Consider the following 26,919-nt stretch of genomic DNA (forward strand, 5'->3'; position numbering starts at 1 on the left):
TGAGAAGAAAATTGTGCTTTGAAGATGTTCTAAGACAGACCTAAAAAAGTTTTTAAATACTGGTTAATATACCTGCTTGCCTTATTCTAATTATTGTACTTTGTTTTTCAGTATTGGTGGCCTTATTCTGGACACAACTGTATCTGATCCTAACTTAGTTGGAATTGTTGTTTATACCCCAGTAATTAATGGTAAGACTCTGACAGGATTATGTGCTACTATGTATCAATTGATATACTTTGTTTTGAGAAAAGTCTATTACAGTAAATTTCTGTTATCCTAATTAGTATCTGGTATATTAATTTCAAGTTTTGATTTTGATGTCAACAGTTGTTTATTTGAACACCTTAGGAGTGCTTCCTGATCTTATTTACTACAACCATTAAAACATGATAGAGAATGTGAGAAGTAGGAACCTAAAGTATGCATTTAGAAACTGAAAGTGTAAATATTGGAGTAGTATATTCAAATATTAAATGATCAAATATCATATTAAAAGGGTTATGGCTGAGGAAAATGTAGATAAAATTTTATTTCAAAGGATTTTCTTATGAAAGAACAAATTTTCAAAACAGTAATTTATTATTCACATGTAGTGTACATAAATATAAGACCTAGCAGGGATGCTACAGGCAAGTAAATAGATTTCTCAAGAAAAATGGGTGTTGTTTCCCATGTTTGGTATGCGCTTTCCAGGTGTGTAAGAATGTATTTGTGAAAATTTGGTCCTTAAGTTAAGTATTCTAACAATAACAACAAGGCGAATTTTATAAGAACAGTTAATATCTTATTAGACTGATGCAGTTTGAAAATACTTTTTTTTCCTACAGTATCACAGGGTTGATACATATTTAGTTTGCAATAATTATAATCACCAAATCTGTTTGCACTATATTGCTACCTAGCTATTCTTTTCCCCTTTTGTATTTCTCTGTTTGATTTCTTACATTATTTTGCACTTCTATGTATTGTTGATTTTTAAACCATTTCTCCAATTACCAAGATGATTCTGACTTCTTATTTTTGCCTTACAAAGTGCTTTTGACTTAACTTGGCCTTTGCAAATTCCACATGGGTATATTCTATTCTGTTTTCTAAGCTATCAATTAAATTAATTACAACCACTTGTTTTCCACCTTGATAAGAAAATGTTAATATGGACACTGAGTTGTAGTTTTGAACCACATTGCCCTGATATAATTAATTTTCCAGAGGTTGCTAATGGAAATGTAGCATGGGATAGCACCAAAACATTTTGATAAGCTTTACTGCAGTTGAGAGTTAGGATATCTATTGCTGCGACCATTAGGCAAGCTGTTCAGTTAGAGGAGGAAATGGTATTGTTTTGACAGAAGCATGTTCTTGGTAAATTCATGTTAGCTCTTGTTTTACAGCTTTCATATCTTCTAGATGCTTATAAATTGTCTTTTTAATAATTTGTTTGAATACTTATGTAGGAATGTAAATTTCACTGATACACGATTCCCCAGATCATCCTTTTTGGCCCTTTTTAAAGATATATTTTCTATTTTCTCCATTACAGCCCTCTGGTATTCTCTAACCTCCAAAATAATCAGTTTGCGGAAATGGTCACTGATAATTCATGGATTGATCATCTAGCTTTCTGAGGATGCGCTACATTTAACTTACGCTCAGGCCCTAATACATATCAGTTTGTAATCAGTCATCTCCATTTTTATGAAGGCAGTAGACAAAAGGAACTGAGTATTTCAGTCTTCCGTAGAGCATGCTGCTTGTTCTTCTTTCACATTAAGGTCCTGTATTTCCTTTGTTCTTACTTTTAATATGAAGCATTTCTGTGTTGCCACTTGTGTTCCTTGGTAACCGTAAATTAATTTTTACACTTCAGCCTTTATGCTTTCTTGCCTGTGCCTTTATATTAGTTCAAAATTGCAAGTACTTGCAACTAACTTTTGTGTATTTCCATTTTGATTTCCAGATACCTAAAGAGCAGGGCAGATGTGTCGATCTTCAACTTTTTTCTGCTTTATACCTGTAACTTTTCTTACAATAGTCCTTTTTGGTAACCCCCTGGATTTGCTTCCTAAGAGAAGAGGATTGTTTTTCTTTTTAGGCAGGTGTACCCAAACCAGTAGTCTTACCAGTGGTCCTGCTTTCCTAGATGACATCCCTTGATTACAAAAGCCAACAACTGTCTGGTGATTGTTTCTTACAGTTTCCCCATAGGCCTCTATTTCTGCTCCAGTACAGTACCAGAATACTACTGGATTTTCTCTATAGACTCACTTACTCTATAGACTCGCTTATTCTAGCTATTCGCTACCTACAATGGATACAGGTCTCACGGATACACGCTTTTCTCAAGGCCTCAGGCTCCTACCAGATGTTGCAGTGATGATGGTCTTTTACCCTGTAGCAGTTATGGACTGCTCTTGTAAGTGGAACAGTGTATCCTATTCAAGGTCATTTTCTTTCACAGAAAGGCTGTGAAACCTGGATTGCCTGCATGTTTACATTTTACCTTTTTAATATTTTTAGCTAATGATTGGACTTAAGTAAATAATTTAAATCGCTAAGAATGACAGCTTACTATATGCCTCTAGAGAAAATGACAAATGTACCACTTTGTTTCCTGTTTTCTTTCATAAGTTATCAACAGAATTAAGGCAATGTGCATACATTCTTTTGAACTACCTTTAGAGAAAAAGAACTAACCAAAAGCTATGCGTAGCCGTGGATGATTAGCTGACAGGTCAAAAGATCCTTGAAGAATTAGGCAGATTGAAGAATTAGGCAGATGGAAGAGAGGGAAAGCTGGGGCTATTGGAGGAGGCAGGGAGAGCAAAAGGCATACTTGTAGCTGTGGCAGTCCCACAGTGGTTCTGTGCTGATGATTCCTGTGATGATTGTATGACCTGCATTCAAAATGCTGCTTTTTCATATGAAGTTTTGTATTTCTAGACTGCTCTTAGCCTTTGTCATCTACCCTCTGGACTACTACGCAGTGCCTGAGAATGTTATTTTCCAAGCCACGCCAGGTGCCTTACTCCGTTGTTCATCTGGATTTTTCATGCTTAGCTCCTTCTTTTCTTGATATGCGTAAGGCAGTCTTTTCCCAGCTCTCAAAGTTTAAACTTCTTCAGTGACTAGTAACGGACCATCAGCGAGTTGTTTATAGTCCCACGTCCATATTTTCAGAACCTTTGCTATTATCCCAAACTTAAACTCTACATTGTAAGAAGAGAAACCTCATACCAAGCTCCATTTTGGAGCTCATAACAAGCTCACAACCAGCCTACTAGGCCAAGACTGGAGTCTTGCAACGGTAGCAAAAGGTTCAGTTAGCCTAAGGCCCATGGCCTGTTACTACCAATAGCGATAACGCTTTTGCAGTGCCACGAGGCAGCAACAGAAGCACTAAGGAATTCTGGTTTTCCCTCATCCACAAAAAAGCAGAGGGGAGTAATGTTGTCTGTGCTTGTGCTTACCCCCTCAACCCTCAGAATTCTAAGGATAGAGGCATTTCTATCAGAAAATATAGAGAAAATATGTTCTGTGTAGAAGATGCAGAGTGGGCCTGTTTTATGGTACACCTCCTGGAAAAGGAAATTGTAGGTAGGTGATTTTCTTGGTTGCTGTTAGATTAGCCTCTCCTGGGTTTCATAATTCTGCTGGCACCTTTTGATATTGCTGGTCAGTATAGTGTAGTAAACTGGGGTTTAGGAAATCTTTCAGTTAAAAAAGTACATCTGTTGACACTCATTTACTGACATAAAAGGTGTGGTAGACCACTTAACAGATGGCTTTTTAAATATTAGTGTTGCAAAAAGCTTTCTCTACAAGTGCTTTCCTGGTCTTGGAATTCTCATTGTAAGCCTAAGGAGTGAAAAGAGTTGAGGGTTTTCCCCTCAAAATGCTTTTCACATGCCTTTTCCTTTCTCTTACCTTAAAGTTTGTTGCTCCTGTGACACAGAAAACCTGAAAGAAACCAGGGAAACCTGAAAGAAATATTGTAACCTGTTGGGATTGTGTCAAGCCAAAATTTGAGGACAGTGTAAATTTGTCCAGGATTTCAAGCTGTCACTGTTTTTTTCAGTGCCAGTTGTCATATCTTGAAATGCTAAACAGTACACACTGCAAAGTTGTCAGGTGTTAGGCTTCCTATGTGCACCATTAAGTAGCTTTCAACCTGGTTCTGTCTAGATGGATTGCTTATTCTTAGATGCGAGACAGGTTACTTTCATCACAAATGTTACAGTGTGGAACCATAAGCCTTTTGGGTTAAGAACTATTGGTCTGGAATTTGAGCAACCTCAAAGTTCCTACCTCTATTAACAATAACTGCAAATATTTGCCAAGAATATTAAAATAATTCTTAAGCAGACAGGCATTTATAGTCAGCTTTACTGCTGGTGGCCAGAAGTATTTCACAACTGCTTTTCCATTTTCCCTTTAAACACATTTCTTGAGATGAATAATTATTTTTAATTCTATGGTTGGTTGGGTTAAATTGTAACTGCTTTTTAAAAATAAATAAAGTGTTTTGTGGTTTCAGCCATTGTGGCACTTACAAACTACTTGAGATTTAGATGTCTGTGTTTGATGTACTGAAGTTCTGAATAAAATAACTAAGCCCAAGAGTGGCTGTGCTTCAGCCTAGATACTCAAGTTGATCTTTATGTTTTCTAATGGATGAGATAGTTACAATTTGCAAATCCTCTTACAGCATCACAGCATGTTGAATTTGGCTCAGGAATTGCAGTTTGCAAGTAGCCAAGTTCATTTGTGCAGAAAAAAGGTAATGCCTTAAACAATTAAATGCTTCTGAATATGCAGCAGAAGTGAACTAAGGTGCAGTTACCAGATAGAGCCACTTTTGTCTCCATTTTGGTTGTATGCTTAGACAAAACATTGTGAGATATCTTCTAAGTATTTGCATTTCAGGAGTTACTGCATAATAACCAAAATGTTGGTAGACTTCACCCCATTTTATGCATCTTATAGAATGGAGGTTCTGCAAATTAATTGTGAAAACACCTGAAAATCAAAGAAGCTTTGCAGGCTTTATGTAGAAAAACTTGCCTTTGCAGATGGTTTGAAGCAATACTCTTTAAGGGTAACACAAACCTGTTGTAATATTTCTTACTCTTTGGCTGTACATATTGTGAGAGTATTTGATATCTGGAGGGAATAAATGTAGATCAAGGAATATGAGAAAACTTAACACAAAACTTACTGAATATCTGTTGTCTGGGAGATGAAAGTTAAGCTTATGTAATATATTCCCCAAACCATACCTTTTTTATCCATTAGTAGGATAAATTGAATGACATTCAGGTTTTTCAGAGAGCTTTAGTTGTAAGTTGTTTTGGAGCATATGGAAAGAAAATACCCAGAAACCATTCCACCTCAAAAAAAAGAGCATTTTTTAATAACGGTATATTTTAATCACTTATAGCATAGTTGTACTGTCAGCTGTCACACAACAGACTAGTGCTTTGATTAGAAAGTAACCATTGCCTCAGACAGTTGAGCATCTGAAATTTGCCTCTGTAAATTACAAGGGAAAACATTAGTGTACCTGTAGGGTAGTAGAGTAACAAATTAATTTTTCTGCATCCTGAATTGGAAAGAATGTGATAATCTCAGAAGGCACCTATACTGTATGAGAAATTTATAATTCAGTCTTTATTTTGGCATGAAAAAGAAGGAGGGTTTTGATTTTGGATATTTAGTTCTGATGCATTATTGCGTGATAGTTTTACTACTTTTTAATTGCTAACCTGTACATGTAAATCTGCATATTCTGTGCTATTACAGACGTGTGTGTTCCTTCTTTTAAGTCTTACTTCTAAATTTTTTAGATTTCAGTAATCATTAGTTTTCACAACACAAATATATCCAGAATATTTTCATTTTTTGACAGTCAAGGAACAATTTTTTATTAGGCATAGGAAAGAAATGATTTATGAGTCAAATCAAACATAAAATGTAATAGTTTGCATGTATAATGTTGTCTCAAAGACTTCTCTTAAAAAACCATTCATATAGGAAAAGCTAATAATTTCCAACTGTTTTCCCTCAAACATTTTTAAGTATTAAAAGAAATGCTACAAAGTAAAAAGGAAGATAGAAGAAATGTGGATAAAAAACACCCATAAAAAGGTAGCTAGTTAAGCTAGGCTTCTAATCTAAGTATTTCACTTGCATAAAACATGATTTATTGAAGTTAGTGGTAGAGAGGTCAGAGCAAAAATTGATCTTGAATTTTCTGAAAGATAATACTATTATTCAAAAATTTAGAGCTTTTTTAGCTCAGTCACTATTGTAACAGATTCTTTTCCTCCCTTTTCATTTCATTTTTATAATACAAATGACATCCAAAAGCAAGTTGTTGTTGAACTCCAAAAAGACAAAATTATTTTGAACTATGGATTGTGCTCAGGAGTATGCAAAAGTGAGAATCTTCTTGTCTTCCTTCTCTTGATAGATTTACAAGAAAAATCATGTCTCAGAAATGGACATGGTACTCCTGGTGTGGCCTCACCAGTGCAGAGCACAAAAGAAGCATCACCTCTTTTGCCCTGCTGATAATGCTTTTCCTAATGCGGCCAAGGATGCTGTTGACCTTTGCCATGAAGGCGGATTGCTGGGTCATGGTCAACTTATTGTCCTCCAGGACCCCTATGTCCTTCTCTGGAGAGCTGCTTTCCAGATGGTCAACTCCCAGTCTCTACTGGTGCATGGGGTTATTCCTACCCAGAGGCAGGACTTTGAATTTTCTTTTGTTGAACTTCATGAGATTCCTCTTGACCCAATTCTCCAGCCTATCTAGTTCCCTCTGAATGGCAGTACAACCCTCTGGTTTATCAGTGACTCTTCCCAGTTTTCTCTGGAAAATGTTACCCTGTTCATCAAAACATGCAGTATAAGAGCTGAGGAAAAAAACAGCCCGGTGTGTTACCCAGAGCACTGGATGGTCTCAGACTAGTCTGCAACAGCAACACTCATCCAGCTTCCCTTAACTTCTGGTTTTTTACCTGTAATGAGGGTTATGAGACACAGATTTACTTTGACATATTCTTTAATATGCATTGATGTAAAGTACTTTTAAAGTGGTTTTCTGAATAGCATGGTTACTTCTATTATTAGAAAAAAGTCCTTTTTCCAGATAATGATTAACAGAATCACGCCCGCAGGCCTGTTCGCAAATACATGACATGGTTTTGGCTCTACTTTGAATATGGTTTTCTGTGCCTGTTAGACAAAAAAGAACTGTGATAACAATTTTCAGAAGTATTCTTGCATAGCCCTTAACTGGCTCGATAAAATGATGAGGTTTTCAATTTTCTTTTAATGTTGTAAGTCAGCATGACATCCTTCACACTTTACCAGACAACATCTCTTCTGCTTATTGACAAAGTAGCACTCTCTTATTGAAGTTAAACACATCTGCTCTTCTGAGAGGAATGCAGTAACAGTTGCAGGACTTTACTTTTGAAAGAAATTGTTTTCCTCTGTGTTGTAGTTCTCATGAGAATGAAGAGAAGCTAACAAGTTAGTCTTTATTTTAAAGTGTTTGCTATACTGTTTTCCGGGGGAAAAAAAATTCTGACTTAAATGTTCATGGAAACAGTCCTCATATATGTCTACAGAGATTTTCATAATATGAGCAGCTACTGAGCACATGACCATTTTATGCATTCAGAAGATGCTGAGAAGCTATCAATTTTGTGTATTGACATCTTGTCAACCTACGCAGTTTTATCTGTTTTCTGCCTCTTGCAGGGGTCTGATTAATCTGATACTGCTGAGATAACTTCACATGCACAGTAACTGCTGTTACAGAACAAACTGAGTATCTCTGTACATGTTGAAGTGATTCATTCAATCCAAGCACAGCTTTATATAAATCATTCTATGACCAGCAGAATAATGAAATGTGATTCTGTGCTGATTTGTATCCCGAGTTTTTAGAGCACCAGATAGCCCTTTCACCACCCAGTGTTTCCTATGTCCTCGTACACCTGCAATACGTGCTGCTCACAACATTCTCTCCATTCTCCCTCTGCTTTCCACAACATCATTGTTCCTCTTCTGTGTCACTGAACTTCTGGCTGAGCAAGAGGCATCATGCCTAGCTCCAAGCTAGGTGCTGACTGGCCAGCTGGCATGCTTATGCTGTTAACTATACAGTTCATATTACTGCCTTTCTCTCACTGAGGGCACAGATTTGAATCTTTCTCTTTATTTACCTAACCAACGTTTCCTGTTTGTTAACTTGTTTAACCATACTTGGAGGTGGTTAGTATCTCTATCCTGGTGTCAGACATGGTTGAAATTGGCCCAAAGGTTCAAAAATAATTACAAGAAAGAATTGGTAGATGAATGGACAGAACTAAAAGACAGTGTGACTGCTGCTGTCCATCACCATACGTTGTTGGCTGGTTGAGACTGAGCAGGATGTATGGATTCGAGAAGCTTTTTACACTTCAGTACACCTGCCTATCTTCTATGAGTTAAACATATACCACTGACATTAGATTACTGAGACTCAGACTAAATGAAATTTAAAATAATTTTGCTTAAGATACGCATATTGCATTTCCAGTTAGCTAAAATAGATTGTATATGTTCAATTCAGCTGTAATTAAAATAGAAGAGAGAATGTTACACCTCTTGAAATCACACTCCACGCTGGCTGTTTTGGTTAGCATATCAGCTTCCTTTGCAGAACAGATAGCACCTCCTTTTACCAGTGTCCCGTGGCTGACCAGTTTGATTTGGAATCACTTTTAATACTTTTTAATCATTTTTCTTGTTATCTACATGCATACTTGGGGCATACTTTCTCTAAACAATGGTTATAAAAGTAAAAAGATTTGTGATTAATAGCTATCCATCAAAGGATTGACAACCAATCTTATACCTTCTTTCATAGACTTGGCCATGTCTCTGTTATCCAGACAGCTTTTTAAACACCATTTCAAATGGGCAAATTTCCATTTTCCTTAATTCTTTTCTTTCACTCAGTTTCCCTTGTTATTAATTAGGGAAAGAGGTCCAAATCATCTATCATATTTCTGATTGTCTGAATTTGTTGAAGCAGATAATTATCAGTCACGAGAGGAAATTGCATACATCCTCGGAAATACGTGAAATCTATTTTTTTTTGTGCCAATGTGGTTTACGGTTGCATTGCTGCAAACCTCAAAACATACCTTGAAAACCAGCCTATTTACTTCTATCTTTTATTTCTTCTTGTAGTGCTGTAAGAGATATGGAGAGTGAGAGAAGAGTTCACTGATTTTTTTCTTTTAATATTGTTTTGAATATATCAGTTATTGCAGTTGTTAGCCTGCTTGTAATTATGCAGATTGCTTTTATCCCCTCTCTTTTACGCAGAAACTGTTTTGTATTTTCTAGTCATATGGCACAATCCCCAGCTTTGTAGATTTACTAAGAAGCAGTTTTATGTAACAGCTTTTTTGTAATTCAGTCACAGAAGTTATCTGATCCCCATCCAAATGTAGTGCATTGATCCTTAATTTTATTTCTGCCTCCCTTTCCATACTGTATTCTCATTAGTCAGAAGTCTCAAACTTATTGTTCTCAATCAAAGGACAGACTTTGGACCCTACTTAGATTGGTTTTAATCTGTTTAAACCTCTTGTAGTTTAGACAAATCCCTTCTTTTACTTCTCTTTCTGTAGTTCATCGGAAAAAAAGCTACTGTTGTTTTAATTTTCTTTGCAAACACTGACTCAACCTTTTGGTAGTTCATATTTTGTCTCTGTATCTCCTGACTGGGAAGATGCAGATAAGTTTGATGAACAATCCTTTCTGCCAACTCAACTTTGAGTTCTCAGTATTAGATCTTTGTCCTAACCACTCTATAGTCACCAAAAGTATTTGGCAAATAGTGTTTTCTGGTGACCACAGATACTTGTTCTGCGACCAAACAAAGCCCTAAGCATCAGATAAACAAATCCATTCAAGTACAATAAACAAAGGCTTTCTGAAGTGGGATCAAGATCTGCATTACTTCTGCCTAATCATATCTTCTCAGAGAAACCCATGGCTATGTAAAGCATCTGGAAGAAAAACAAAAAAAAAGCATGTGCTTGATACGCAAGCAGACAACTCTAGAGTATAATAACAGTAGGAGAATTTTATGCTAGTGCCACTGCATTCTGTAATGTAGATATAACAAGCTGGTTTAGTTTTCTATTCATTGAAGTAAAAATTCATAGAACATGGAACAGCTTAGGTTGGAAAGAACCTCAAAGAATCATCTGGTCCAACCTTTTGTGGGAAAGGGAGCCTAGATGAGACTATCTAGCACCCTGTCCAGTCACGTCTTGAAAACCTCCAGTGGTGAGGACTCCATGTCCCTGGGGTGGTTGTTCCAGTGAATGATCGTTCTTACTGTAAAAAATTTATTTCTTACATTGTGAGGAAAGGTCTTCTGGCGCAACTTGTACCCATTTCCCCTTGTCCTCTCCATGTGGCTCCTTGTGAAAAGAGAGCCTCTGTCCTTTTTGTATCTGCCCTTTAAGTACTGGAAAACTGTGATGAAGTCTCCCCTGAGCCTTCTCTTCTCCAGGGAGAAAAGACCTAACTTCTTCAGTCTTCCCTTATAAAGCAGGTTCTCTAGCCATTTGATTATCTTCATGGCTCTCTTTTCAACCTTCTCCAGTCTGTCCACATCTTTCTTGAATTGTGGGGACCAGAACTGGACACAATACTCCAGGTGCAGCCTGACAATTGCTGAGTGGGATGATAAGTCTATCTCTGCTGGTAATGCCCCCAATTTGCTTTCGTTGCAGGAGCAGTGCACTGCTAATTCATGTTCATCTTGTCCACCAGGACCCCCAGGTCCCTTTCAGCAAGGTGCTTCCCCAGCCACACAGATCCTAGCCTGTACTGGGCTCTGGTTATGTCATCCTAGGTGCAGGACCTTGCACTTGTCTTTGTTAAACTTCATACTCTTCCAGCCTGTCCAGGTCTCTCTGTAGGGTGGCTCTCCCTTCTGACATGTCCATCTCACTACTCAGTTTAGTGTCATCAGCAAACTTGGTAAGGGTGATTTCAATCCCATCATCCAGGTAATTTATTAAGATGTTGAACAGCGTGAGGCCAAGTATCAACCCCTGATTTCTTAAAAAAACATTCATATAGCAAAATCTAATAATTTCCAACATTGGAAAAAACATTGATCACCACCCTCTGAGTGTGACCTGTTAGCCAATTTCCTACCCAATTCACAGACTACCCAACCAACCTGTAACTTGCCAGTTTGTCTAGGAGGAAGCTGTGGGAAACTGTCAAATGCTTTGCTGAAGATAGCTGTGATATTTGCCCTCTTCCAGTCATCAGGGATAGCCCCTGATCTCCACAACTTTCCAAAGATTATAGACAGTGGCCTTGTAACAATGCCAGCCACTTCTCTTTGCATCCTGGGGTGGTTTGTTTCATAGAAATTGTTTCATAGAAATCTTTTTTCTAATGGGAAGTATATCAACAGTTGTCATGAGGAAAGTAGAATCTCCATCACTACTATTCTTTTAAAAATCAGTTATTCAGCCACTTGTCTTGTCCTTTCAGCCTGAATTATGAATGTCAGAAAACTATGGTTAATCCTGCTCTGTGGCAAAGGCGAATGTCTTTTCCAGTCCCATGTGTGAATTCTGTGATTCTGTGTGTGAAATCTGCATTTATGCTTGTGGTAGTGAGTGCATCTGCTTTGCATCATTTATACTTGCCAGCAATACTGACCTAGCAAGGTAATCCAGCAGTGGCACAACTATGTAGTACTTCTGTTGTTCTAAGACGTATTTCTGAAGAAGAGGGAGCAACAAAATGGAGCTTCACCTATGAGAAAGCATCAGATTGAACCTTTTGGAGGAATCTTTTGCACTTATGAATTAAAACTGATGTCCAAATATCCAGTGATATACCAAATTTTAGCCGAAGTTTTTTGACTTATTTTAGTGCTTGGTGTTAGCCTGTCTAATATACATTCTAAAGATGTTTCTCTTTTTGACTTTTGTATGTAGGGGACTGTGGTAAACATAGAGGAAGTTGTTACATTTGCAAAAACATTGCCTACTAGGGGGAAAAAATAGTTGAAAATTTACTACTTGTTCCCTTTTGTATTTCAGGTATTGGTGGTAATCTAGTGGCTATTCAAGCTAGCAGAATTTCTACCTACCTCCATTTGCATAGCATTCCTGGAGAGCTGCCAGAAGAAGCCAAGGGTTGCTATTATCCATGCAGAACTTATTATGGTACAGGTATGTATTAGTCAGCTAATTGTTAAAACTAATGTCTCATGTCTCCTCTTTTTCTCCCTGTATGCCAGACTGTACCACCAGTGAAAAATGGCAACAAACTGAATTTGTTGTATGCAATTCAAAGGGAGCAGAGGCTTGGCAGTTTCCTTTGCCTGCAGCTGTTTGCTGGTGAGAATCACAAAGAGCTCCCTGCAGGAGGGGGTGCGTAGAGAGAAACACAGAGAAAGGTCTAATCCTGGCAAGGGTGGAAGACAGGAACTGTTGAGGCGGGATGCTATGGTAGCCACTCAGAAGGATTTCAACCTTCATCTTTCCTTAGCTTGTTTACCTGCTCCTAACCTTTGTCATTTAACTCCAGAAGTTCCAACCAATTTCCTGTTAGGATGAAACTTTATATCTAACATTATTATTAAGCCAAGTCCCTGCTTTCCATTTCCCATTTGCCTTTTTCTTTCCAGATTCTTGCTTCACAGCTTATTCCTCCCCCGTATTGCTCCTTTTCCTAATAATGTGGTAACTGTGGTGAAATGTGATGTGTAGACAGCATGTATTACACTTTCATATTTATGAAATGAATTGGAACAGATGAGAAAGTGGTAGATGTGGGATTACTTTTTAGAAATATAAGGTACCTCTGAGGATGTCTTGAATACAATGTCCAAAACATCTTCTTTCCTAGGAAGGCTTTAGGAGGTCATTGCAGCTCCAAAAAAGTAGATGGTATTACATGAGTACAGAATGAAAGCAGACAGTTTGCACCCTCTTCTGGAAAGGCCCTACTTAACTTTTCTGGCAGACACTATAGGTGGCTTTTTTCCCCCTGTGAAAATCCTCAAGGAGTCTTTTAGCAGAAAATAATGCCTGCTGTTCCACAATAGTCAATGCTGTGGAATTCCAAAACTGCTTTTTATATTAAAATTAATAAAAATCTGATATAGTAATTGAAGAGCTTAACAAAATTTTTTATTTTTTTTATTGTAGGAGTAAATAACAAATCAGCCCAAGTTCTGCTTCTTTTGGTGATTCCTGGACACCTGATTTTCTTGTACACTATCCACTTAATGAAAAGCGGACACACTTCCTTAACACCTATCTTTATAGCAGTATATTTGTTTGCAGCTCTGCTACAGGTAAGAACAAGTACAACTTGAAAATGCTGGTATAAAATCAAGTTCTTGAAGAAAATCATGTTTTATCTGATTTCTGAAATCTCATGAATAGTACAAGAAGGTATGGGTTAATACAGGCTTCCAGCACTGTTTTGAACTAACTGATTATCTCTACAGCTTACACAGGTGTATCTGTATTGTGAGTGCTTTTCAGAAGACACTTGACTGCATTATTTCCCAGTCATGCATCCTGCGCTTTCTCTTTCACATGCTTCTTGGAACCATTGCATCTAAAACCCCCATAATTTTAATCAACTAGAGGGGAGATGGAGAAAATGAAAAGTAGCATTTATGAATAATGAATACATCAAGGAAACTCTCAAAGAAATCTCCGGAAGTGGTTCACATTACTGTTTTAGTTAACATAGTTAAATATGCAATAGATGAGAATGTTATGGCTTGCTTGGTGCATTCTTAATATTTATGAAAGTTGAAATTACTCTGACAGCGATCGCTGTACAAGAAATTGTAATTGCATTAATTGTCAAACATTGATACATTATTTTGGCTGGTCTTACCTAGTGGCCTGTTCACACCCAGCGAGGGCAGTTCTTGAGAGATTCCTTTTGAAATAGCAATGTCTAAAGTGAAATAATTTCACTTAGAGAAATCAGTAATACAAAATGAAATGTTTCTATTAAATCCACAGCCAATTTTTAGCTAAAACCTGGCTGAATTAATTATAATGTTTCGTTGTACCTTAAAAACAAAAATTAACTGTTCATGTTACACAATAAAAATACAGGTGAAATATCCATAAGTTAAATATACATACTGCTCCTAAAATTGTGACCAATTTAGTTTTAAAATACAAACAAAATTATAAACAGTCAATCCTTAATAAAAATTATAATTTTTAATGTCATTAATTGTCTTTCTGTGTTTATCACACTACTATTTCAATAAAGATAGGTTTCAAAAACTGTTACTATTGTAATTTCATATGAGAATTCTATACTTTTTTGGTAGGATATAACTGGTAACATTTCAACCTTTGCAAGTGAGAATATCATACTAAAAGTTATAAATTGCTTTTTATTTTCCTTTTACATAATATTCCTAGTTTCCAGCCTTATCATTTGTTTTATAATGTGTTTTCCTGAGGAAACAATGCTATACTTTCACTCTGTCTGTTCTGTCTGACTGGCTGTCCTTTCTAATAACTTTTGAATCCTTTGGCCCATTTCAGTCAAGTTTTTCTAAGTCCCAGCTCTCTCAGTGATACTATGTTTCTATAAGCTTAATAAAAACAGGTTGGGGAGAGAGTCCCTGTTAATGCCTCTGCTGAAGGTAAGACATCAGTGTGATTGCAGCCTTTACTAGACTTCAGAGATTTCACATGGGAATCAACCTGAATTCATAAATCCATATGAAATCCATCTCCTGCTCACAGAACTGCAATCATAATACGTTTAGGGATACAAACCTTTTCTTCAGCAGCAAAGGATACGGTAAGATGTGAGAAATGCAGAAGTTCAGCTGAAATCCAAGTTAAGGCATTAGGGCAGGACTTTCAGATTACACAGTAATTCAGACACAGCATCAGCACATAAACACGTGTAAAGTTCATTTTTATAAATTCAAGGTCTGATTAGAGTATTCAGTTTTGCAGTCATGCATCTCCATTGCAGTCCGTAAGGCCACACCTGATTTTCTTGATTTTTCACCTGTAGAGCAGACATATAGCTTTTTTTCTTTTCTCCCCACTGCCTTTTATAGATGATTTTTTCCTCTTTATCTTCTGTCTTTAACCATAACAGGCAGTTTGAGATGTATTTACTTTGAAACTGAGTAACAGTATTGCACACTGTAACTTTTCATGGGTCTTGACAGATTTACAATTTGGAACTCCATGTTTTTTAACACCTTCTGAAAATATTTAAAAGAGTCTTTCCCCCATTTTAATTATTCCGGCTTTTTTCTAGTAGTGATTATTGTAGTTTTGCGTACCTCTAATTAGAGGAGATTTAAAATTTTCAGAGACATTATTCTTGCTCTAACCCTTAAATCTTGAACATATTTTATTTACCTGTTGGTCTGAAGCACTTGCCTACTGCAGTTGTGTGATTTTAAGTTTCTCCTTTCTCAAGGAAAACACTTAAATATTTGTACTCATTCCTCTTCCCTTTTTTCAGTGACATCATCTATGCACCTGGATATAGTAAATAACAGTTTTTAACCTGCCATTTCTTTTGGCATAAGCCAACATCTACTATCTCATTTTTCCAGAATTCTTTTATATTTTTGTCCTCCCAATGAAAGCTTTACCAGTTCTGCTGTAAAGCTGAAAAAACACCTCACAGCTAATTGTTATAATTTCAATTATCAACAAAACAAATCCATTTACGGTCTTTCGAGCAGTGAGATCTGCATTCTAGCCCTTTTTTATAATACACTGGCCTTTGCATTTATTTTCACTTTGCCTAGAAGGCATATGAAAATGGATGTCAAAACTTACAAGCCTGCTTGCAGGTTGTATCTTTTATGTTTGAGGTGGTAGATGATAATTTAATGGAACATAGTGATTCCCAAAGGTGAGAGTTAATTATGGTCAGTCCTGGGTTTGAGGAGGTTTGATACTACTACTTTGCCCTTTCCAATTCCTTACTTATATTGAGCTGGGGGGCAGAAGGGGTATCTGAATAATGATTATGGCAATGTACCACCTATTTACACTTTTTCCACTATGTTAAAAAATTAATGCTAAATTAAAAACAACAACAACAGCAACAAAGTGAATTTTCTATCTTTAAAATTCAAGTGACTATTGTAAGATGTTAAATTATTTAATGACATGTTTTACAGTGGTCTGAAATAGATTGTTAATTAACTTCAAGATCTGTTTATTATCTCTGATTGTCCAGCTCTGTGTTTGTTTAAAATAGAGAGGAAGGGGTTAGGGAAATGACAAAAGTAGAACTAAAATGTTACAGTAAGCTGAAAAAAAATCAAGGAAATGTTAATACAAAAAGCCTTGAATTATGACTTTTATATTTCTCTCTTCCTCTGTCAGTTTATGCTATTCCACATTATCTCTACAGTAAATTTGTAACGTATATGTGAATTCTATTTGGCATTTTAACAAGACTTTTTCAGATTGCCTGTAAACTTCAATATTCTTCTTCCCAAAGTGGTAAAATGGAAATTGTTTGCATTGCAAGCTCTGTACATTATTACTGAACTTCCAATCAGATAGTTATTTTCATTTTCATCCAATTCTGATACTTTCATTGTTTGATTTTTTTGGGTTTTTTCACCACCCATGCCTACCAGCTTCTTTCCTCTCTTCTCCCTCCCTCCCTGTTTTTAGGTATTCTCTCCCCAGCATGTCATTTAATTGAAATATTTATGGGAAATAAGTAATTAATATGATATAATGTACATTAGCAATAGGATGATTTAGTTATTATTGACCAAAAATATGCTATGTAGTAAAACAAAGTACAGTTTCACTGAATATGTAGTTGTTTCTAAAAATCATTAATTAAGATATTTTAAATAATATGAGTAGCCAGTATTGTGATCTGCATTCTCTCTGATTCTCTATGAACAAAACAGTTCTGCATTTCTAGGCTTAAGAAAATCCAGAAAGTGTTTTATTTTCTTTTATTTTAATATTCCTACCTTTAATAGTACAGTTGTTTCTGTTCTTTAAATAAGTACATATTCTCGAAATGTTCTTCAATTAAATTTTAAATTGGTTCTATTGAAATCCAAGGCTATACTCCCTTTAACTTTAATGGGGCTAGGATTTCACAATTATATTTTCATAAAGAAGGGGGAAACTGCACAAATATTTATATTAATCTTTATTCAGCTAGAACTTTTAGGCTTGAGTTCAAAAGGTCTGAATTAGCTCTGTAGTGAAGAGTCTGTTCTGTGTTTATGAATGGCAGCACCAGGGAAAATAAAAAAAAATAAAATTATGAGGAAGGTACAGCCTGTAAGTATGTAGGGTACTTCACATAATGCATTGTACAGTATCTGGGCAAGCCAATGTGCATTAATGAAAACCAGTATATTGATTTTAAATGTGTTTTGGATTTGGTGACTGGCTTCTATGTAGGAAGAATACTCTTGAAAATGTTACAAAAACAAGTCACACACAAGGACATACCAGGATGCTACGTGCAGTTACAATCTGGCGTAGTCACACACAAGCACATACCAGTATGCTACATGCAGTGACAATCTGGCGTTTGACCAACAAAGAGTATGTTAATTGAAAACCAGTCCTCCTCTTATACCTCACAAAGGCCCACGTATTTTTTAACTGTATGAGGCTATGCACTGAGCAAAGGTTCATCCTCTGTCTTGTCAACCTGCAGCAGAACGAGAGCAGCGCTGGAATTGCCGAGCCATCAGTCCTAGCACACGGCTCAGCGTTCAAAGGCGGTCTCTGTTCTGCATGTTCTCACCCAGCCAGCAAAACGCCCTCTTAGGAATTTTCACACCTCCTAACCAAATCTGAGCACACAGTTACGTTAAAGACTCGGGGAATAAGCAAACAATAGGAGATTCCCAGAGCTATTACCAAGCAAATAAGTAATTCCAAAATACAGTCCTTCTTGCCCAGTGAAGGTCAGAAGTCTACTGCTGTGAAGTAACTTTTGCAGTACTTCAGGGCTGTTTGGGGCATAGAAAATGAAGAATTCAGCAGTGCTCATAATGACTTCCTGCTCACATCAAAAACATCTTGGATTTCTCACTAGTGTGAGGATTCTAATGATGGTATGGGTCTCTTCAATGTGGAAAAATAACTCATGGGGTATAATGTACATTATAGAGAAATAAGGAAAGTTGTGTTTATAGAGAAAATATTGATGCATTTTAAATACTGCTTTTTCTAATAGGAAAAGTTACTTCCAAAATGTAGAGCATATATCTGCTAAAGAGACTACATGATTCAAGGAAATATAGAAACTAAGGTCCAAACCTGGACAGTTCTGCGTGTTCAGTGCTTTCTCATTGCAGCATGAGAAACAGACTTGCCAGACTCATTGGGATCTGAATGTGGGTATCACCCGCTCTTTCACTTCCAGACACGTTGCTGTCTGTGGTAGAAACCTGGCTTCTACTAAGTCATTATCAGGGATATATCATTTTTGTCTCCAGAAGGCTGAACTCAAAGTGTTTATGTGTGTAGCATGACACACTGAGTTGTGCTACAGCTAGTGCGGGTTGAGCATACCTGAACACTGAATGGTCTGGGTTGCACTCCTCATTCAGACAGCTGACAAACAGCATGAAATTTGGACTGTCTTGGTCAAACCAGGGTGTCTGGCAAAGCTACAAAGAAATCAAGAAGGCAGTCTGAGGAATTTGGTTTCAAACTGTGGAATAAAAGAAGTTCCTTCCCACAAAATTGCATCAATATGATCAAATTGATTCAGAAACAACTTCACTTAAAATGGTATCCTCTTTTTTACTTAGATGAGGTTTTAGTCTTAGACAAATGTCTGCTATGCTGTCTGGGTACTTGGATACCATAGTGTAGCTAATACCACTTAGGTACAACACAAACAACAGCAGCAAGAAAGAACTTGCTGTTCAGTGGTTTCTTTGCAGCCAGACATTGAAGGAAATCTCTGTATGTTTGGAGGAAATAGTGACTTGTTTCCCCTGGACACGATACACACCAGATATGCCACCTGAGAAGACAGCGGAGGAAAATTTCATTTGAAAAATATACATAGACCCTACTCTGAGAGTTCACTGACTACAGGATTCTGGCTGTAGACAGTGGAAATTCAGCAAGTAAGTTCAGTGTTGATCTCTTATGAGCGCTTTACAGATACTACTTAGATTCACATGAAGACATCAAAAGCCATTTAAAATCTAAGAAATGTCGTGTAAAATTTAAACATTAACTTAATGAATGGTCACAACCACTAGAAGATCTAAGCCATAAATCTGGTGAGAATGCTGTCAGAGTCAGGACACAGTAGTCTTTAGAGATCCTTAACTGGGCGTTTCCACTCATAATTAAAAAAAAAAAAGCTTACCTTTGAATTTCATAGACTTGTAAGAGTTCTTATGCAGAATTACCAGATCTTGTCATAGTTACATTCTAGGTGAATTTTGAGTTAGTGTAAGTTTGAGAGTAAAGGAGAATTAAAATACATTTGAAAAGAGGTCACCACAGTTTATTTGCATCCGTGTTTCCTGTCTGAAGTAACAGAATGAAACTATTTTGTAATGCACCTTCACATGGAAACAATTTAAGGTGAATCAGCAGTACTAGCAACATGTGGGATATCCTGTCCAAGGCATGCTAAACAAACTGTTAAATGGTCTTGGTTCTACATACTAATCTTACGGTTGAATTTTGATAATGCCCGTGTGAAAAAGTATATGCAAATATATAACCTAAACTTTCTCTTTCCAGTTTGGTGTTGGAATTCACTAATCACAGCAACTAATGTAGAAACTAATACAAACATAAAAGATTAAAATCCGCTTTACAAATATTATGCATTTGAATGTTATACTTTTTATCACTGTGATTTTGACATGCATTCACTTATGAAAGATGGTCATCCCAGCTGAAAGAAACAATAAAAATATTATAGTATCTTGCAACATATTAATTAGGCTATAGGAAGCTTAGACAGTATTAAGAATGTTTGGAGGGAGTTATGTATTTTTATTTTAAATAATAGAGTTTCATTCTTTTCCCATTTCAGAAATCAGGAGAAAGTAATTACATTAGAAAATGCAAATATCTTTTAGGGGTCCTTACTTCATGCAAAAGACCAAAAATAACTTTTCTTTAGCTAAACTTGTTATTTGTACCTGAAGACCTGCAAAGCATGAAAATAAATTTTGTGCCCCATAATAAAGGAAAAAACCTGCTTTGTAGTGTATAATGCTCCCATTTCTAGTCTTGCAATCATAAGATTTGAGCTTTAAATAGTGATGCTCACCCTTATTTAAATATTCATATTCAATTTCAGTTTCAATCTGATATTCATAATTTGAATCAGAAAGTTCAATATCGAGAATTACTGTCTATTTCTGTCCTTTGTTGTACAAAATGGTATGTGTACTTACACTCCGTATTTTCAGATTCTTCATCATTAGGGTTTGGTAAAGACTTCACTCTTGCTCTTTCCCTCCCTTGCTCTCTCCCTCCTTCCCTCCCTCCCTCTCATTCTTATTGCTATATTCTGCTGCTTCTGTCTTCTGAGGACCTTTCTTGACAACGTGACTGATAAGTCTTTTTACAAATACGCATTTATAAACAGAATATATCAGTCATTATTGGGATACTTATTTCATATTTTGTTAGTCTAAAACTGATGATGTCTTTAGTTTCATTTTCCTCATTTTTTATTATAATTTCTTCCAGAAGAGTAATAGCTTAGCATGATCTTCCTTTTAAAATACCAAAGATCTGGAGTTGCCTGTATTTTTGTAATCCTTGCTCTGTGGTTTTTTTTCTTGATCAGTGACTATAGAGTGTCTCCCTTTTCTTAGATCTTTTTATGTATAGAGAAATTTAGTTATTTTTTACCTTTTTAAACCTCAGGGTTATTTAATTCTTCAGTCTGGAAGAATTCCTAGGGCTCTGTTTCATAATTCTATTACTGTTCCATCTGTTTTTTGCAAAAAAACCACTTCTTTGTTCTTTTCCTCTGTATATTAAATAATTTAAAAATACTAGCTCACATCTGAACAGTTCTGCATGTATTTACAAGCTTTTCTTATCACTTTTCTACAGCATTTCAAGCTAAACAGACCATTTTTGTACTATCTTATTAGGCTTTTCTGTAATGTTGATTCCTTCCCTCAAAACCAGCTGGTTTTCAATTTGAAGTATGAAGGCTTTCTTCCTCATAGCATGAGTGCAGAGTAGAAGTACACAGTAGTTGTACTGCTATGCCATCTGTGTGATTTTGTTGAAATAAGTGTAGGGCACTGATAAATCCCAGAAAATGTGAAGTGTTGTGCCACTTAAAGTAACAAGTCTTGTAATGTCTTTTGTATGATTTTTTCTCTTCTTTTGACCTCTGACAAATCTTTGTGAGTGACCTTTCTTATCACTTTAAATTCAAGGACTGTCTTACTTTCAAAAATCAGCAAACTCATAGTAGGGCTTTTGATTTATTTTTTTTTTTCCCAAAAACAACAGTTGATTGACAACTTTGATCAACCCATTTTAAGATTGTTAAGAAGTAAAATCTCATTAAAGATTTAAGTCACATTGATGTTGCAACACCAACTGTGGCCAAATAAGTAACCATTTCCAAAGACTGATCTGTGTAATTCTTAAGTGTTGGTGAGTTTCTAGCTATGCAAATGCATGATGATAGCATTATTCCTTCACCAAAATACAGGCTCTTTCAGTGTACAGCCCTTACCCCTTGTCCTGTCACTACATGGCTTTGTAAAAAGCCCCTCTCCAGCTTTTCTTCAGGCCACCTTTAGGTACTGGAAGGCAGCAGTAAGGTCTCCCTGGAGCCTTCTCTTCTGCAGGCTGAACAACCCCAACTGTCTCAGCCTGTCTTCATAGGAGAGGTGCTCCAGCCTTCTCATCATCTTGGTGGCCCTCCTCTGGACTCGGTCCAACAGCTCCATGTTCTTCTTATGTTGGGGGCCCCAGAGCTGAATGCAGTACTGCAGGTGGGGTCTCATGAGAGCGGAGTAAAGGGGGAGAATCCCTTCCCTCGACCTGCTGGTCACGCTTCTTGTGATGCAGCCCAGGATATGGTTGGCTTTCAGGGCTGTAAGCACACATGGCTGGGTCATGTTGAGTTTCTTGTCAACCAACACCCCCAAGTCCTTCTCCACAGGGCTGCTCTCAACCCACTTATCGCTCAGCCTGTGTTTGTGCTTGGGATTGCCCGACCCACGTGCAGGACCTTGCACTTGGCCCTGTTGAACTTCATGACCTTGGCACGGGTCCACCTCTCCAGCCTGTCCAGGTCCCTCTGGACAGCATCCCTTCCCTCCAGTGTGTCAACCACACCACACAGCTCGGTGTTGTCAGCAAAATTGCTGACGGAGCACTCAATCCCACTGTCCATGTCACCGACAAAGATGTTAAACTTTATATACTTTCATAAGCATCAGTTAATATAATATGGTATAACTTTTTTCCTATTACTTAGAGAAGCCAGGTTTGTTATAATTTGTGTTATGTGTTATGCGCCTGTAAGTTAATAAGAGAAGGTTCACAAAACTTAATTTCTAAACTACCCATTTTTCACAATAGTCTAAGTCAGTTATTTTAGGGTGGAAAAAATATAGACAAATTAAAGGTTTTCATCTAATGATTTTTAAAAGCTAAAAGTGCATACCGTCATTTAAATTGAACTGTGTGCACTATGTCTAATTGGTTGTGTCATATAAATGCATTTTAAATTATTCTTGGAACAAATGCTCTCATATTCTAATAGAACACGCATAACTATTGTTGATGTGGGGTGCTACAGAGTCTTCTGTGCACATCCTGTAGGAGATGTTAATGTACAGTATCTTTTATAAACAGGCCTCTTTTTGTCTCTGTTAGAAGAAGGAGCTGACTCAAAGAATCTGATAGTCTTCCAAAGAAAACATCTGTTTTAAATATATTTGTTTGGATTCCAGTCAGCACACCTAGGACTTGCATAATTAGCTTAGACTACAGAGTTCCCTTTTCAGAAGATATGTTTATATAAATAAGCCATGCATTTTTCATTAAGCAAATACCCCTCTCCTCCTTTTTTTTTTTTTAATTAGAAATTCAGGCTTGTATTTTAACATATGCTTTTGCAAATCAAAGATTAATTGAGAATTTTTTTCAACACTTTTTCAACAATTTTTATATGATATTCATTTTACTGTATTTCGTATTGTGGAGAAGTGTCTTGCAACCATCCTATCAGTATTTCAGTAAATGTGTGTATACTTTTATAAAGAAGTTTTTTGATACTAGTAATCGATCATTTACTAAATAAAATATGTATTTTGTACCTTTTACTACTTTTGATACTGCATATTCTTTTAAATGTACATAGAAGACTTTTTAAAAATGAATTATGGTAGTAACTGTCATACATTTACCATTCCCAAAGACCTGATTAACTAAAACTACATAAAATACAATGTTTATTTCATCTTAAGCAGCTCCTTAGAAGAGACAAGAAGAAATGGAAGCACAGTTAGTGGTCCTGTCTCCATTCATCTCATGCCATGCCACACCACATGACTCCACTGAACCAGAATCTCTTATCATACAGCTGTGCAACATTAAAAGAATTCTTTTCTAAAACTGGATTAATGATTATGCATACCTTTTGTATTAAGATCAAACCTCTTGAATGTTCAGACATTGACAGTTGGGAATGAAATCTTTTACTTTGGGACAAATTCAGCCTGGAGCGACAATTTCATAATATGTATTGCAGGTGTGCCTTATTACAGAAGGACTGAAGCTGGTATTTCATGCATAAAAGTAGCTTCTAGGCCATTTTTTGCAGTTCATACAATCCAGATGAAACTGTTCTTAATCTGACCTGGTATTCTTTATATCATATCTGATTTCAGCTCAGTTCTAGACCTGTGGAAACAAGAGTTAGCCTGTGTTGAGTGTTTTCATCTGGGGCAACATCTATTGATTCTGAATGATCTCGAAGCCCCGCTTAAGCTCTCGCTGTGCAGAATGATGTCTTGTGTGAGAAGTGCAGTCGCATGTTTCATTGGAATTTTTGCTTTCTCTTGCCATTTTCAGAAGTCCTCAAGCATAGACTGGGTGAAGAACGCTATCAATGGTTCAATATGTTCTTTCTACCTGTGCACGTGATTGACTGAGAGAAGTTGGCTAAGTGTCCCCATCTCTGGTTGTGGGGAGTGTTTCAAAAAACTATTTTTGGAAAATATTTTTCAAAAACAGTTGTATACAATAGTGCTAAGTAGTAAGGAGACAATAATGTTAGCTGTTGACTTCCTTTCAATGTAACTTAATTGGTAATAATACAGATTTTGTTTGATGTTCCGTAGGTGTTTACTCTGTTATGGATCGCTGACTGGATGGTGCACCACTTCTGGAAAAAAGGAAAAGATCCTGACAGTTTTTCTATCCCTTATCTTACTGCACTGGGAGACCTGCTTGGAACTGCCTTATTAGCGATAGGTTTTCATTTTCTGTGGCTCATAGGTGACAGAGATGGCGATGTTGGAGACTAATTATTCCAATGGATGCAATGACTTTTCCTGGAATATTGACAAGACCAATCATTCCACTTGAAGGTCCTCAAAGTGATCATTCCATTTGGTATAAGTAAATCAAGTTGACACAGTTATAAAACAGCCTTAATGATTTTAGTTTGGTTTATTTTTTAAAAAACAGGATGGAACTAGGAGGATACTTGAGACCTTTACTCTGAAACCAAGGTGGATTGCTGCTAGTTGAAAATATCTGAGTAGACACAGTGAAGGGCAGATCAATCCTTCATCAAGTTTTACATTTTTAAAAGGTCTGGTCTTTTAAAAGAACAGTTCCTTACCTGCATTGCAAACAACAACAATCTCTAATTGCTCATTCAGTGGTGATGAACAAGAGGGTAAGACCCAGTCAGTGGCTTGCCTTGTCTTTCCCTCCCGGGAACAAAGTGGGTATATATTTTCATCTTACCACAGAAGTGGTTAGTAGACCTCAGATGAATTCAGTTTCATAGACATTACCTGATTAGTTGATCATATGTTCTTATCTTACAATTTCAGTGCTGTGGCTCTCTGACCATTGCAGACTTGATATCAATAATAACTGTTATGGTGATTTGAACCCTGATTGTCTAAACAATTTGTCACTTTATTTTATGTGTACTAATATGACCATCAACATTTATAAAATTAGACACTTGAAAAGCACTTTGTGCTAAAAAAAGCAACCTAATTATTTTGCTGTTGTGATTTATTAGAATAAGAGCATAGTAAAGACAAATAATGTGACTCTGACCTGATCAATAATAATGGATGAATGATTAAAACTCCTTGTGTTGGAAAGTGTATTTTCATTTAGCAACTGAAAAGATATTTAACTAACTGATGTTAATGGTGTTGTGATGGCCAGTATCCTGATTTTAATGACGTATTTGGAGGTGTTGATTCAAGTGTAAATACTGATCCCCGATTAAAACTTGGGGTATAAAAGATTATGTTTCTTTTTTAGGCACTTAGGAAGTTACATAAACTTCTAAAATTCCAGAGCTATCTATGTCATCCATTTCTAAGCAGAAATCTTTGCTAACAGGATTTCTGTTTTCAAACTGTGGAAGTAATATGGTCAGTAAGGAAAATGACTGCTTCTAAATAATTTCTCTTATTTGTATACCTCAATATTTCAAATAATACATTGATCATGAGGACTCTGGTTGCCACTTTGAAAAAGATGTGCTAATTGCTCTGTTTTAAAGTTTAGTGGGAGTTCCTCATGGCATATGTTTATAAAGACTATAGCATACATCCTAAATGCATAATTAAATAAACAGTTCATATTTTAAATGTTGTGATTGAAAGTTTTAAATTTTGAGACTTAAATCAGACAGCTAAATCCATATATCAGCATATGTTGTAGTCCTGTAAACATTAGTCATGTGATTTATACATATAAAACCTCCCTTTTAATTTGAATGGACCTACTCAGATGAATTGAATTATATGGATAAGTGTTAATGGGACTTCTATAGGTGTCGGTCACCTTAAACTCTGTGGAAGTTGGAAGTGTTTGCAATTCTGAAAATTAAACCAGCTATTCAGTGCCTACACATGGATTTAGATGCCTGACTTTCAGCTCCCTCATTTAAACACTTTTATTTAAGCTTTTTCTTACCGTTATGATAATATAGTTGTTTGAATGAATCATATGTATTATGTCTTTTATTATGTGAGAGAGATGAAATCTAACTTCAGGTTCTCTGACTTTTCTTAGTTTGTATTAATGTTATTTAAAATAGTTTCTTGTATGTAGCATTGTGGGAAATACTCCTATTAAATTGTTTAAAGTGGACTAGATGTAACTGATTTTTTAATTTTTTTTTCTTCAATAATGGTTATTAATTTTTGGTACAGATGTAGATGCAAATTTTTTTATTCTGTTAGAACTGCCATCTGAATCAACTAAGCTGCCATTTCAAGAACTTTTCTCATAAAAGTTACTGGATTTTAAGGTCCTTTTTAAATGAATTGCAAGATTCTTAAAAATTAAAATTTCTTGAGATACTTGTGATCTGTGCTTATCTGATGCATGAGGGTGCTATAGTATTTAGTCCTGACAGTATCCTTAGTGTGTTAAGTATTTTCCCAGTAAATAAGCAGCAACTGTTGATACAGTCTGCTGACAAATGGGTGAGTGTTTAGATCACAGAATTGGGGAAGAAACGTTAAATGGGACAAATTCAGTGAAATTTGAAAAAGGGAAATATGTTGACAGACTGGAATAATCTGGGCATGGAAACAGTAAGTGATGGAAAAGTGTAATGGGAAAATTT

At 36.3% G+C, this 26,919-nt stretch overlaps 1 protein-coding gene across 1 annotated transcript in view; it reads left to right on the plus strand.

Annotated features, from left to right (window-relative positions):
* SLC41A2 (solute carrier family 41 member 2) overlaps positions 1-26,919 on the plus strand; it is a 48,376-nt gene extending 21,457 nt beyond the window's left edge. The window contains exons 8-11 of the mRNA XM_075052018.1: positions 112-191; positions 12,147-12,278; positions 13,260-13,408; positions 24,431-26,919. Of these exons, the coding sequence (XP_074908119.1) occupies positions 112-191; positions 12,147-12,278; positions 13,260-13,408; positions 24,431-24,616 (547 nt within the window). The 3' untranslated portion in view covers positions 24,617-26,919. The remainder of the gene's footprint in view (positions 1-111; positions 192-12,146; positions 12,279-13,259; positions 13,409-24,430) is intronic.

The sequence above is a fragment of the Buteo buteo genome, chromosome 19 (genome assembly GCF_964188355.1).
Source record: "Buteo buteo chromosome 19, bButBut1.hap1.1, whole genome shotgun sequence".
NCBI lineage: Eukaryota > Metazoa > Chordata > Aves > Accipitriformes > Accipitridae > Buteo > Buteo buteo.